At 43.8% G+C, this 13,419-nt stretch overlaps 1 protein-coding gene across 8 annotated transcripts in view; it reads right to left on the reverse strand.

Annotated features, from left to right (window-relative positions):
• Window positions 1-13,419, reverse strand: part of LOC112218425 (chromodomain-helicase-DNA-binding protein 5) — a 50,682-nt gene that overhangs the window by 20,395 nt on the left and 16,868 nt on the right. For 7 of the 8 annotated variants that reach the window (XM_024379238.2, XM_024379214.2, XM_042296067.1 and 4 more), the window contains 9 exons: window positions 6,415-6,566; window positions 3,088-3,357; window positions 2,873-2,991; window positions 2,200-2,447; window positions 2,002-2,093; window positions 1,695-1,821; window positions 1,378-1,544; window positions 1,029-1,250; window positions 588-794 (listed from right to left, as the gene is read on the reverse strand). In XM_024379238.2, coding sequence (XP_024235006.2) covers window positions 588-794; window positions 1,029-1,250; window positions 1,378-1,544; window positions 1,695-1,821; window positions 2,002-2,093; window positions 2,200-2,447; window positions 2,873-2,991; window positions 3,088-3,357; window positions 6,415-6,459 — 1,497 coding nt within the window. In that variant the 5' untranslated portion in view covers window positions 6,460-6,566. Of the gene's footprint in view, window positions 1-587; window positions 795-1,028; window positions 1,251-1,377; window positions 1,545-1,694; window positions 1,822-2,001; window positions 2,094-2,199; window positions 2,448-2,872; window positions 2,992-3,087; window positions 3,358-6,414; window positions 6,567-6,802; window positions 6,857-13,419 lie in introns of those variants that run through there. The other variant, XM_024379245.2, reaches the window with a different exon arrangement.

Consider the following 13,419-nt stretch of genomic DNA (forward strand, 5'->3'; position numbering starts at 1 on the left):
CAAATAAAATTGCAGAATAACAGGTTGGAAAGAAAATGGCTCCTGCTGAAAAGAGAAGACTCTAATCTTTCTGCTGTAGGCTATGAATATATTTTATCAACTTCCAAATAGGTCTTTTGAGCGAACATTGTTTTAAAAAGTAAAACAAGAGGGAGGTAGGCTTTTGGCAGGAGCGCATCGGCCATCGCCAGTGAGTGAGCTGTACATCATTGGGTAGGTCAGTGAAACTGGAAAGCTTTTTCAGGACTATAATTTTCTCTTCACTCTAACTAGCTTGCTTAAAAATTGTGTTGAGTGAGTGTGTTGTTTGAGAAATAAATAACCATACGATAAAAAAATGAAAACATTCGTTACAGAGGCAGTTAGTAGGCCTGTTATGAATTTCTAGATATGAATTATGAAAGTCGATTATTTATTTTTCAAGGGGGGTGTCCTTTTTTAATTGTTTTGTAGCACCTGCCCCATGTGCACGGCCCTGCTTGTAAGCCACTATATTTGAACATGGCTGACTTTCAAACACTGTGATAACTCTGACAAACCCCCAGCAGTCAGCAGCAGTCAGACAAACAGACAGATTATTGTCTCACCTGTAGTTCGCTGACCCAGGAGCAGTGCCAGTAGGAGAGACCAGCCCACTTGACAAACAGTTCCCTCTCCGGGTGGCCCTTCAGGGGGGGCTTGACCAGCGGGTCCACCATCTCTCCATCAGGGCCAGGGGGCACCTCAGTGGGTAACGGGGGATCCCCCCAAGTCCAGTGGAGAATCCTCTGTACCTTCCCCTTCAGAGGTGGGCACTAGAGGGGGAAAGAGAGTTATGTGAGACAGAATGGTATTATCCTCATTAGTCTATCTCTGTTCTCTCTTGGGAGCCTGCACAGAGAGTGACACTTTCCATTTTGTTTCCAGCAGTCTATTTTATTAATGGAGAACAAAGTGCATTCTCACAAATAACGTGATTCATTAACTGGACCATTGTGGAGGATGTGACACTGACTGAACACTGATTCGTGGGAGAACTTGTCACTTACCATGCAGCGTGGGCACAGCCACTCCCCATTGGGTATCTCAGGCAGGGGAGGGTTGAGGCAGTGGATATGATAGGAGGAGGGGCAGGTGTCACAGCACAGCAACTCCCCTCCATCTTTACACACTCTGCAGAACTCCAGGTGGTCATCCTCTTCCTCAACCGCAACCTCCTCCTCCTCATCATCATCATCATCTTTGGCCTCCCACTGGATGCCCTCCTTCTCCTGAATGCACAGATGAGGGATAGTGATAATGTACTTTGTTGTAACAATGCACTTTTGTCATAATGTGATAGGGATGATGTACTTCTGTTGTGTTTAGTGACAGTCAACGTTAAGGTGTACTACTCACACAGTGGGGGCAGCTCCACTTGCCCTCGGGGGCCTTCTCCAGCTCGGGGTCCAGACACACCAGGTGGTATGCTTTGGGACAGGTGTCACACAGGATGATCTCCCCTCCCTGCTGGCACACCTCACAGTAGTCCTGGTGGTCTGTCTCATAGCCGTCCCCATCCTCTCCTGCACACAAGACAGGAAACTCACATACAAGTCAATGTAGTCTGTGTCTACACACACACAGCAGTAACAGTCATTGGGTTATGAGGGTTATGGAAAGAAGGGAGGATATAAGCTAGTAGAACTGGTTAGTGTAGATAAGACATAGCATACTTTTCCTTTTTTTCCGACCCTTCCGGGCTTTCTTCTTGGCATTCCCCGAGGTATCAGAGCGCACTGAGGCACTGTGGATGCTGACATCATCAAAGTCCGACTCCTCCAGCCCAAAGTCCTCTTCACTCTGCCAACAGACACGGAGTCATTCACAACCTCACAGTCAATCAGCAACTTCATAACTAACACAATAAGCACATACCTCATCCATACTAGAGTTTGGGAACAACAACCTACTGTATCTATTCTAAGTCATAGTAATGTGACTGAAGGTAAGAAAGGAGACGTGTGCCGCTCCAAACCCTACCGAGGAGGCTTTCTTCTTTGATTTGGTCTTCTTCCCTTTACTTTTCTTCTTCACCTCCTTTACAGTCTTTGTCTTCCGTCTTACCCCAGGCCCTATAGGACAACAAGATCAGGCACAGACCAGAGAGGTATAGAGGGTACTTTATTACTATATCTCTATACATTCTGATATACCGCATGCTTGACTGGCAGCCCTTACCCTTTCCATCTTTGGTTTTGGCTTTTCTGATTGGCCCAGGCTGAGAGATTGGTAGGGTGGTCACCTCTTTGACAGAGATGGGCGAGGCCACGGTGACCGTTTCCACGGCAGCAGCCACCGCAGCAGCCACAGCAGTTGCAGAGGTGCCTTTGAAGGGGTTGTTGGCGCTGAACTCTCGCCACTTGGACCCTAACACTGTCATCATCTTTGACATGGGGATCTTAGGGTTCTTCTTGGCAATAAGTGGCCTGAGAATAGTCAGGGAAAGAACACTGTTGTCTTACCTTGTTATTTTCTCAGTTAATTATATAACAACCTGCACTAGATTAACCTGTATCTTTATTTCCCAGTACTAGTGGTGACCCATCTGTGTGACGTCCTCTCTGTGTGACGTAGCCTCTGTGTTGTGTGCATGGCATGCTTGTGATTTGTCAGTCAATGTCTTGTGGTTTGGCACAGTGGCCTCTCTAAGATATCGGGTCAAAACATTCAGTCTCTGAACCTCCAGGCTATCATACAAGCCCCCCCCCCAAAAAAGGTCCAATGTTCAACACACTGCTCCAGTTTCTCTGTGTAGTTTTAATTAGGATAGCTTCAAGCAACAACTAACACAGACATGACAGCCATCCATAGACAAGACGAGCAATAAATGATGACCCTACATGTTGAGTACCTGAGGAACTGGCTGAAAGCCTTGTAGTTGGTGAGGGTTGTATAGTCCTCCTCTGTGAAGCCATACTGCACATCTTCCAGACCCCACTCCTGCATCAGCTGGCTGGATGACTTGGGCTCCTGGGGCAGAACAACACAAGTGTGAGTCCAGTCTATGACAACAACAAATACAGGTCAAACTAGACAGATGGTTTAACAGAGACACGCTTAATGTACCTTATTATTTTCATCATCATCATCGTCGTTGTCATCATCATCGTCGTCATCATCCTCCTCCTCCTCTTCTCTCTTCTTCCGTTTGGGTTTCTTCTCCTTCTTCTCCTTTGGTTTCTTCTTCTTCTTCTTTGTGGTGGGGGCGGGGGCGTAGGTGCTGCTCTCGCTCTCTGAGCCAATCTCTGGACGTTGCAGTGGATGGTCATCCTCCCGCTCTGAGGCCTGCTCCTCTGGGTCATTGCCACCAACTCCTATTCCGCCACCTCCTCCTCCCTGACACACACACACACTGTTTACAGTATACAATCCCACCCCCTCTGTCTGTCAATCAAACAGGAGACATTTTATACACAGACAATGAGTCAGCAAATATCACTAACACAGTCTTCATATTTGAAGAGGAAAGAGGGAGAAAGAGCATACATCCAAAAAACATGAATAATTTCTTGACTTGACCTCCTACTCCTCCACCCCCATACCATCTGGATAACGATTAACATTTAATCAACTGAGTTAATATCTAGCTCCCAGCTTGTTGACAGCTCCATAGATGGCATGATCAGAGGCACATTCACCTCTAAACCTTCTGCTTACATAGAGAACAGCAACAACAAAGCAACATACACCTTCAGAAGCCCAGCCAATCACATCTCCCCCTCCTAGCCAGTCAATAAGACTAAGGCATATATTGTCTCTATGTATTGTCTCCATGGCCTTGCTATGGCAACATCTGTAAGGCTACGCAGTTGAACGTTTATAGATGGAGTGTATGAGTGAGCACTGGCATTGGGTTGTATGCGTGGGTGCATGCACCCTCGTGCGTGTGTTTGTGCGTGCATGCATGAACGTTGCACAGTAGGCCTGTGTGGATCCATGGAGAGACTCGCAGGCGTCTTGCTCTGCAGCGCAGAGGAAAGGATCATGTTGCCGCAGCGCCTGCCAACCCCACCACCAGTCCGTCTGTGTTGCTATGGTGACCAAACTGTGCAGTCTGGAGCTCTCCCTCTCTCTCTCCCCCCTCCCCCTCACTCTATAGCAGCAGCAGCAGCCAATGGAACAGCGCCATCCAATCAGACACGTTTGCATAACGAGCTTGTTATGCAGAGGCCTGTGGTTGCAGAGCCTGTGTTCCAGCGCCCGTCTAGACAAATCTCATTTATGCATACGAAGAAGGGGAGAAAATGAGTGTGGAGGGGGGGTCCAAATGAAAAAGGAGTGGAGGGTGATGGAGGCAGGGAAGCAGAACCACTGTTAATCCAGAGAGAGTAACTACAGAGAAGAGTCTTAACCCAACCCCTGACCGCACAATGCAGAGGGTTCAATGTTACACAAACGCATCACAGGGCACAAGATCAGGGTGGAAACAAAGAGGAGGTCTCTGCTGGGAGATCAGGAAATATCAACTTCATTTCAGATTAATTAAGGACTTTCAGAACTAAATTAAATTAGTACATACTGTCCAGCCATTATGTCAGAAATAAATGTCAGGTTGAATATACAAACGTCATATCCTCGTGATACCTTAAACATCCCAAGCCTTACAATTGTACAGTGTGAAAAAAACACTGCTTACTATCAACACACACAGTCCCCTAAAGGGATTTTTCTCCTTAAAACAGATCTAGCCAGTCATCAGTACTAACAGCTCTCCTGTGGCGTGCTCGGGCCCTGCTGGAGGGAGTCTGAGCACAGCTGGCTCCTTCCTTCAGCTCTGAGACAACCTGGGGGGAGAGACCCACTGGTGGGGCTGTGACCTCCATTGATCCGTGGCCCATTACTGACACTAGACTTCGGGGAGAGATTGTAAGTGAATAACAGCTAGATGTGGTTTCCCTTAGCAGTCAGTGCTGCCCGATGAACACGTACAGAGTACTGTCGAGCAGAGCTTGTGAACTGAGCATGGTAAGAGAGAGGGATGGAAAGAAAGAGAGTGTGACAGAGGGGAAAGAGATGGGGTGACCCCTCATTAGCATGGCAGGGTCCAGTGCTCTGTGTTTTTCGCGGCCAGCCAAAGGGCCCCCAAAGCTCCTTCTAGTACCGCTGGCAGCCGTTGACAGGGACCTCCCCGTTCTGTCACCACCACTATTCAGAACACTGGTCAATCCCAAACCCAGGCAGAGGACACACAGATGATAAACAGGCACCACAAAGCCAACACAAACTGTATAACGGGCAAGGCCCTCAAATGGCAGACAGATAACCACATGAAAAAAGATCATAGTATAATATGGTATAAATACTATAGTAGTCACTGGAGTGTTTTTGCTGACTTTACTGCAGTATTCACTGTAGAATTTTTGCGGACTTAAGTTGTATATACTGTTGTATATACTATAGTAATTACTGTAGTGTTTTTGCGGACTGTAATATACTGTAGGATTTACTGTAGTGTTTTTGTGGACTGTTGTATTGTTTTAACCTTTATTTAACTAGGCAAGTCAGTTAAGAACAAATTCTTATTTACAATGACGGCCTAGGAACAGTGGGTTAACTGCCTTGTTCAGGGGCAGAACAACAGATTTGTACCTTGTTAGCTCGGGGATTCAATCTAGCAACCTTTCAGTTAGAGGCCCAACGTACTAACCAATAGGCTACCTGCCGTGTTTTTGCAGACATTACTGTAGTATTTACTGCAGTGTTTTGGGGGATAATACTATAGTATTTACTATAGTATTCTACAGTATACTACAAAACTACATGCTTGAGGGATAGTAAGTGTGCAGTATAGTATTCTATAGTATACTCCATATTTCTATAGTAAGTACTGTAGTATTCTATAGTAAACTGTAGTATTTTTTCATGTGGGTGTGTTACCCCAAACACTTTCTCCTGGTTCACTGTCACTGTGTTTTTCCAAACACTTTCTCCTGGATCACTGTGTTACACTGAACACTTTCCCCTGACTCCTCTATGATCTCTTTCAAGGCACACAGTGGTTAACCTCAATTAGCCAATAATCTAAAGAGCAGCCATGAAACTAATAAAGTTCAGGAGTTGTTTGATGTCTGTTTTGATATAATGGTTGTGGTGTGGTCTATGGAGAGTCCCAGCTCAGTGCTGCTGTTTAAAGCCTGTTGCCTGAATGTCAGGAACTAATGCCTGGGAGAGTTCAGCTGTCAGCTCTGTTACAACGCTGTTACTGGCACCCACTGGTACATGCTCTAGCACTCCTAACCTACCGCCCATGTTGACTACCACAGGAACTCCTCCTGATCAACAGTCTAAATAGCACAAAGAGACTACTACAGTTTATTGCACAACATATACTGTAGCTTCTTACAGGTTGTGTGTTATTGTGCACAAAAATGTTTGCAGTCTGATAGAGCTCACCTCCTTTTTCCTCTTCTTGACTTTGGGCATCTTGCCCTCCTTCATCTTTTTAGGTTTCTTCTTCTTCTGTTGTTTGAGGGAGTCGTCGTCAGAGAAGAAGCTGTCCAGAGGTGTGAGCGGGACAGTGTTGTGTTCACCCTCCTCATCCTCATCTTGACACACAAACACAAACATGGCATTCAGAAACAAATGATACGGGTACAGTACCAGTCAAAAGTTTGGACACATCTACTCATTCAAGGGTTTCTCTTTATTTTTACTATTTTCTACATTGTAGAATGATAGTGAAGACATCAAAACTATGAAATAACAATCATGCAGTAACCAAAAAAAAAGTGTTAAACAAATCAAAATATATTTTCTATTTTAGATTCTTCAAAGTAGCTACCCTTCGCCTTGATGACAGCTTTGCACACTCTTGGCATTCTCTCGACCAGCGTCACCTGGAATGATTTTTCCAATAGTCTTGAAGGAGTCCCTACATATGCTGAGCACTTGTAGGCTACTTTTCCTTCACTCTGCGGTCCAACTCATCCCAAACCATCTCAATTGGGTGGAGGTTGGGTAATTGCGGAGGCCAGGTCGTCTGATGCAGCACTCTTTCACTCTCCTTCTTGGTCAAATAGCCCTTACAAATCCTGGAGGTGTGTTGGGTCATTGTCCTGTTGAAAAACAAATTATAGTCCAACTAATCGCAAACTAGATGGGATAGCATAGCACTGCAGAATGCTGTGGTAACAATGCTGGTTAAGTGCGCCTTGAATTCAAAATTAATCAGACAGTGTCACCAGCAAAGCACCCCCACACCTCCTCCTCCATGCTTCACGGTGGGAACCACACATGCAGAGATCATCCGTTCACCTACACTGCATCTCACAAAGACAAGGCGGTTTAAACCAAAAATCTCAGATTTCCACCGGCCACCCGTGTTTCGTGGCCCAAGCAAGTCTCTTTTTCTTATTGGTGTCCTCTAGTAGTAGTTTCTTTGCAGCAATTCGACCATGAAGGCCTGATTCATGCAGTCTCTTCTGAACAGATGATGTTGAGATGTGTATGTTACTTGAACTCTGTGAAGCATTTATTTGGGATGCAATTTCTGGAGGCTGGTAACTTCTGTATATCACCCCTACCTCATCACAACTCAACTGATTGGCTCAACGTATTAAGAAGGAAATAAATTCCACAAATGAACTTCTTATGGCTGCAGGGGCAGTATTGAGTAGCCTGGATGAAAAGTGCCCAGAGGTGCCCAGAGTAAACGGCCTGCTCCTCCGTCCCAGTTGCTAATATATGCATATTATTAGTAGTATTGGATAGAAAACACTCTGAAGTTTCTAAAACAGTTTGAATGATGTCTGTGAGTAGAACAGAACTCATATGGCAGGCAAAAACCTGAAAAGAAATCCAAACAGGATGTGGGAAATCTGATGTTGGTCAATTTTCAACCCAGCCCCTATTGAATACACAGTGGGATATTGGTTATGTTGCACTTCCTAAGGCTTCCACTAGATGTCAACCGTCTTTAGAAACTTGTTTGAGGATTCTACTGTGAAGTGGGACCGAATGCGAAGGGAATGAGTAAGGCCTGCCATGAGCTGACCATGCTCTGACCATGCGCGTTCACATGAGAGGGAGCTCTGTTCCATCGCACTTCTGAAGACAATGGAATTCTCCGGTTGGAACATTGACATTTTATGTTAAAAACATCCTAAAGATTGATTCCATACATCGTTTGACATGTTTCTAAGGACAGGAACGGAACTTTTTGATATTTCATCTGCTTTTAGGGAACGCGCTTCATGACTTGGATTTGTTGGATTTGTTAGAGCTAACAAAAGTAGCTCTTTGGACATAAATCATGGACATTATCAAACTAAATCAAACATTTAATGTGGAACTTGGATTCCTGGGAGTGCATTCTGATGAAGATCATAAAAGGTAAGGGAATATTTATAATGCTATTTATGAATAATGTTGATTACCCAATATGGCAGATATCTTTTTGGCTGCTTTGTTGTCTGAAAGTTGTACTCAGATTATTGCATGGTTTGCTTTTTCCGTAAAGTTTGTTTGAAATCTGACACAGTGGTTGCATTAAGGAGAAGTGTATCTATATTTCCATGTCTAACAATTGTATTTTCATCGACATTTATAATGAGTATTTCTGTAAAATGATGTGGCTCTCTGCAATATCACCGGATGTTTTTGGAACTAGTGAACGTAACACGCCAATGTATACTGAGATTTTTTTATATAAATATGCACTTTATCAAAGCAAAACATATATGTATTGTGTAACATGAAGTCCTATGAGTGTCATCTGATGAAGATCATCAAAGGTTAGTGATTAATTTTATCTCTATTTCTGCTTTTTGTAACTCCTCTCGTGTGTTTTTCTGTGAGTTGGTGGTGACCTAACATAATCGTTTGTGGTGCTATTCGCTGTAAAGCCAATTTGATCGCTGAAATCTCTGTAAAGCCTATTTGAAATCGGACACTTTGGTGGGATTAACAACAAGATGGCCTTTAAAATGGTATAAGATTCATGTATGTTTGAGGAATTTTAATTATGAGATTTCTGTTGTTTGAATTTGGCGCTCTGCACTTTCACTGGCTGTTGTCATATCAATCCCGGTAATGGGATTGCAGCCCTAAGAAGTTAATTAACAAGGCACACATGTTCATTGAAATGCATTCCAGTACCTCATGAAGCTGGTTGAGAGAATGCCAAGAGTGTGCAAAGCTGTCATCAAGGCAAAGGGTGGCTACTTTAAAGAATCTCAAATATAAATAGATTTTGATTTGTTTAACACTTTTTTGGTTACTACATGATTCCATACGTGTTATTTCATAGTTTTGATGTCTTCACTATTATTCTACAATGTAGAAAATAGTAAAAATAAAGAGAAACCGTGGAATGAAAAGCTATGTCCAAACGTTTGACTGGTACTCTATACAACCTTTACTCTTACCGTAATACTCATACAAATTTCATAGGGGTTCTGGTAGTCATCATCACCTATCCATCCTCCCCTTTTACCTTATATCCTATCAGCCAGGTAAAACTCCAAGTGAGGTTCTAGTCGTCCATCAACTGTATTGCCTCAATGTTGTTGTATACATAGAAGCATGCTGAATAGGGTGTACTACGGTGCTCCAGACTTCAGTGTGGCCACAGTGGGTCACAGAGGAATAAGAGACAGTAGACAGTACATCACTATAAAGAGACACACTCCTTATTCACAAACACACAGACTGGAGGGCATGAAATATGCAGCACGTGCATCAGAGTCATTCAGCCAGTCAACACTAGGCTAGCCTTGCAGCCTACCACTCCCAGAGGAACACTGAGTAGGGAGGAGGGGGTCCCTGTCTCCTAAGCACAAACCTTGACTTGCAATGTACTTATACTCCATTTAGCCAGGCTAGTCAGGAGGGGCTACACAGACACTAGGGCCTTCCGAGGTTCATTATCAATGAGAGACTCATAGAATTGTATATTTATACATTCCCATTCACCACTGGCTAAACTGGATGCATCATCCCACTTGTGTAGATTGAGGCTCTCTCATAAACATGTATAATGGCAGCTAGTGCCTCAAGCTCTATAGTTAATAAGCCAACATGTCTGCAGTATCTCATAGGAGCTCTTTCATGTCTGAGCTACTGTCCATGTTTGCTGCCTGCCAGGCATGACATCATCACAACAACACAGCTAATGTGGTAGTTCATTCAAATGCACTGATGATGCAATTGACTGAGATGAGGAGAAATGCAGTTGAAATACAGACAGGTTGAGAAAGAAAATAATTGTCTGTTTCCGGTTCAAGATCACTCCTCCTTGCTGATATGTGACACCCCCCATTATCTACCACCAAGTTGACCACAAATGGCCAATTTAATAAATGTAATTGAGATAAACACATGATGTCCGCACATGTAGGAATGTATGTAAGGCACCACATCTAAATGTACTCACCATGGACTGGCAGAATCCTTTTTTCCTTTAACGAGTCTGACAAGCCCGACGCGAATGATATACTGTTGTCTCAGGAACAGGCCAAGATCCCCATGATTTGCGTGAAGAGGAGGCGGAGAAAAAGGGGCCAGAGGGCGGGATGCTTTCTCAGAATTCGTAGGCGATCGAATAAACCCCCACTTCCTTCCATTCTGCTAGCAAACGTGCAATCTTTGGAGAATAAAATCGATGACCTACGCGGAAGATTAAAATTAAACTACCAACGGGACATCCAAACTGTAATATTTTATGCTTAACAGAGTCGTGGCTGAATGACGACACTATCAACATACAGCTGGCTGGTTATACGCTGTACCGGCAGGATAGAACAGCAGCGCCTGGTAAGACAAGGGACGGAGGACTATGTATTTTTGTCAATAACAGCTGGTGCACAATATCTAAGGAAGCCTTGAGCTATTGCTCGCCTGAGGTAGAGTATCTTATGATAAGCTGTAGATCACACTATCTACCAAGAGAGTTTTCATCTGTATTTTCGTAGCTGTTTATATACCACCACAGACTGAGGCTGGCACAAAGACAGTATTGAATGAATTGTGTTCCGCCATAAGCAAACAAGAAAATGGTCACCCAGATGCGGCGCTCCTAGTAGCCAGGGACTTTAATGCCAGGAAACTTAAATCCGTTTTACCAAATTTCTATCACCATGTTAAATGTGCAACCAGAGTGACCAGCTTTACTCCACACACAGAGTTGCATACAAAGCTCTCCCTCGCCCTCCATTTGGAAAATCTGACCATAATTCTATCCTACTGATTCCAGCTTACATGCAAAAATTAAAGCAGGAAGCACCAGTGACTAGATCAATAAAAAAAGTGGTCAAATGAAGCAGATGCTACACTACAGGAATGTTTCGAATACAAACAGTGCAGCTATTCCCTCCGCAAGGCTATCAAAGAAGCTAAGCGTCAGTATAGAGACAAAGTAGAATCTCAATTCAACGGCTCAGACGCAAGAGGTATGTGGCAGGGTCTACAGTCAATCACGTACTACAAGAAGAAAACCAGCCCAGTCACGGACCAGGATGTCTTGCTCCCAGGCAGACTAAATAACTTTTTTGCCCGCTTTGAGGACAATACAGTGCCACTGACACGGCCTGCAACGAAAACATGCGGACTCTCCTTCACTGCAGCCGAGGTGAGTAAAACATTTAAACGTGTTAACCCTCGCAAGGCTGCAGGCCCAGACGGCATCCCCAGCCGCGCCCTCAGAGCATGCGCAGACCAGCTGGCCGGTGTGTTCACGGACATATTCAATCAATCCCTATACCAGTCTGCTGTTCCCACATGCTTCAAGAGGGCCACCATTGTTCCTGTTCCCAAGAAAGCTATGGTAACTGAGCTAAACGACTACCGCCCCATAGCACTCACTTCCGTCATCATGAAGTGCTTTGAGAGACTAGTCAAGGACCATATCACCTCCACCCTACCTGACACCCTAGACCCACTCCAATTTGCTTACCGGCCAAATAGGTCCACAGACGATGCAATCTCAACCACACTGCACACTGCCCTAACCCATCTGGACAAGAGGAATACCTATGTGAGAATGCTGTTCATCGACTACAGCTCGGCATTCAACACCATAGTACCCTCCAAGCTCGCCACTTTAACTATGCCACTTTGTTTACATACTCATCTCATATGTATATACTGTACTCGATACCATCTACTGTATCTTGCCTAAGCTGCTCTGTACCATCACTCATTCACATATCTTTATGTACATATTCTTTATCCCCTTACACTGTGTATAAGACAGTAGTTTTTTTGGAATTGTTAGTTAGATTACTTGTTGGATTATTACTGCATTGTCGGAACTAGAAGCACAAGCATTTCGCTACACTCGCATTAACATCTGCTAACCATGTGTATGTGACAAATAACATTTGATTTGATTTGATTTTGCTAGCACAAACTGGAATATGTTCTGGGATTTCTCCCAATGGCATTGAGGAGTACACAACCATCAGTCATTGGCTTCATCAATAAGTGCATCGATGACGACGTCCCCACAGTGACCGTACATACATACTAGAGGTCGACCGATTAATTGGGGCCGATTTCAAGTTTTCATAACAATCGGTAATCTGCCTTTTCGGACGCCATTTATGGCAGATTGCATTGTAATCCACGAGGAAACGGCGTGGCAGGCTGACCACCTGTTACGCGAGTGCAGCAAGGAGCCAAGGTAAGTAGCTAGCTAGCATTAAACTGATCTTATTTTTAAAAAATCAATCTTCACATAATCACTAGTTAACTACACATGGTTGATGATATTACTAGGTTAACCTGCTCGTCCTGCGTTGCATATAATCAATGCGGTTAATTTATCATCGAATGACAGCCGACTTCAACTTCGCCAAACGGGTGATGATTTAACAAAAACACAATCGTTGCACCAATGTACCTAACCATAAACATCAATGCCTTTCTTAAAATGAATACACAAGTATATTTTTTAAAACCTGCATATTTAGTTTTAAAAAATTCATGTTAGCAGGCAATATTATCTAGGGAAATTGTGTCACTTCTCTTGCGTTCAGTGCAAGCAGAGTCAGGGTATATGCAGCAGTTTGGGCCGTCAGGCTCGTTGCGAACTGTGTGAAGACCATTTCTTCCTAACAAAGACCGTAATTAAATTTGCCAGAATTTTACATAATTATGACATAACATTGAAGGTTGTGCAATGTAACAGCAATATTTAGACTTAGGGTTGCCACCCGTTCGATAAAATACGGAACGGTTCCATATTTCACTGAAAGAATAAACGTTTTGTTTTTGAAGTGATAGTTTCCAGATTTTACCATATTAATGACTTAAGGCTCGTATTTCTGTGTGTTTATTATATTTTAATTAAGTCTACTTGATAGAGCAGTCTGACTGAGCGGTGGTAGGCAGCAGCAGGCTCATAAGCATTCATTCAAACAGCACTTTCCTGCATTTGCAGCAGCTCTTCGCAATGCTTGA

This window comes from Oncorhynchus tshawytscha, linkage group LG02 (genome assembly GCF_018296145.1).
Source record: "Oncorhynchus tshawytscha isolate Ot180627B linkage group LG02, Otsh_v2.0, whole genome shotgun sequence".
NCBI classification, from domain to species: domain Eukaryota; kingdom Metazoa; phylum Chordata; class Actinopteri; order Salmoniformes; family Salmonidae; genus Oncorhynchus; species Oncorhynchus tshawytscha.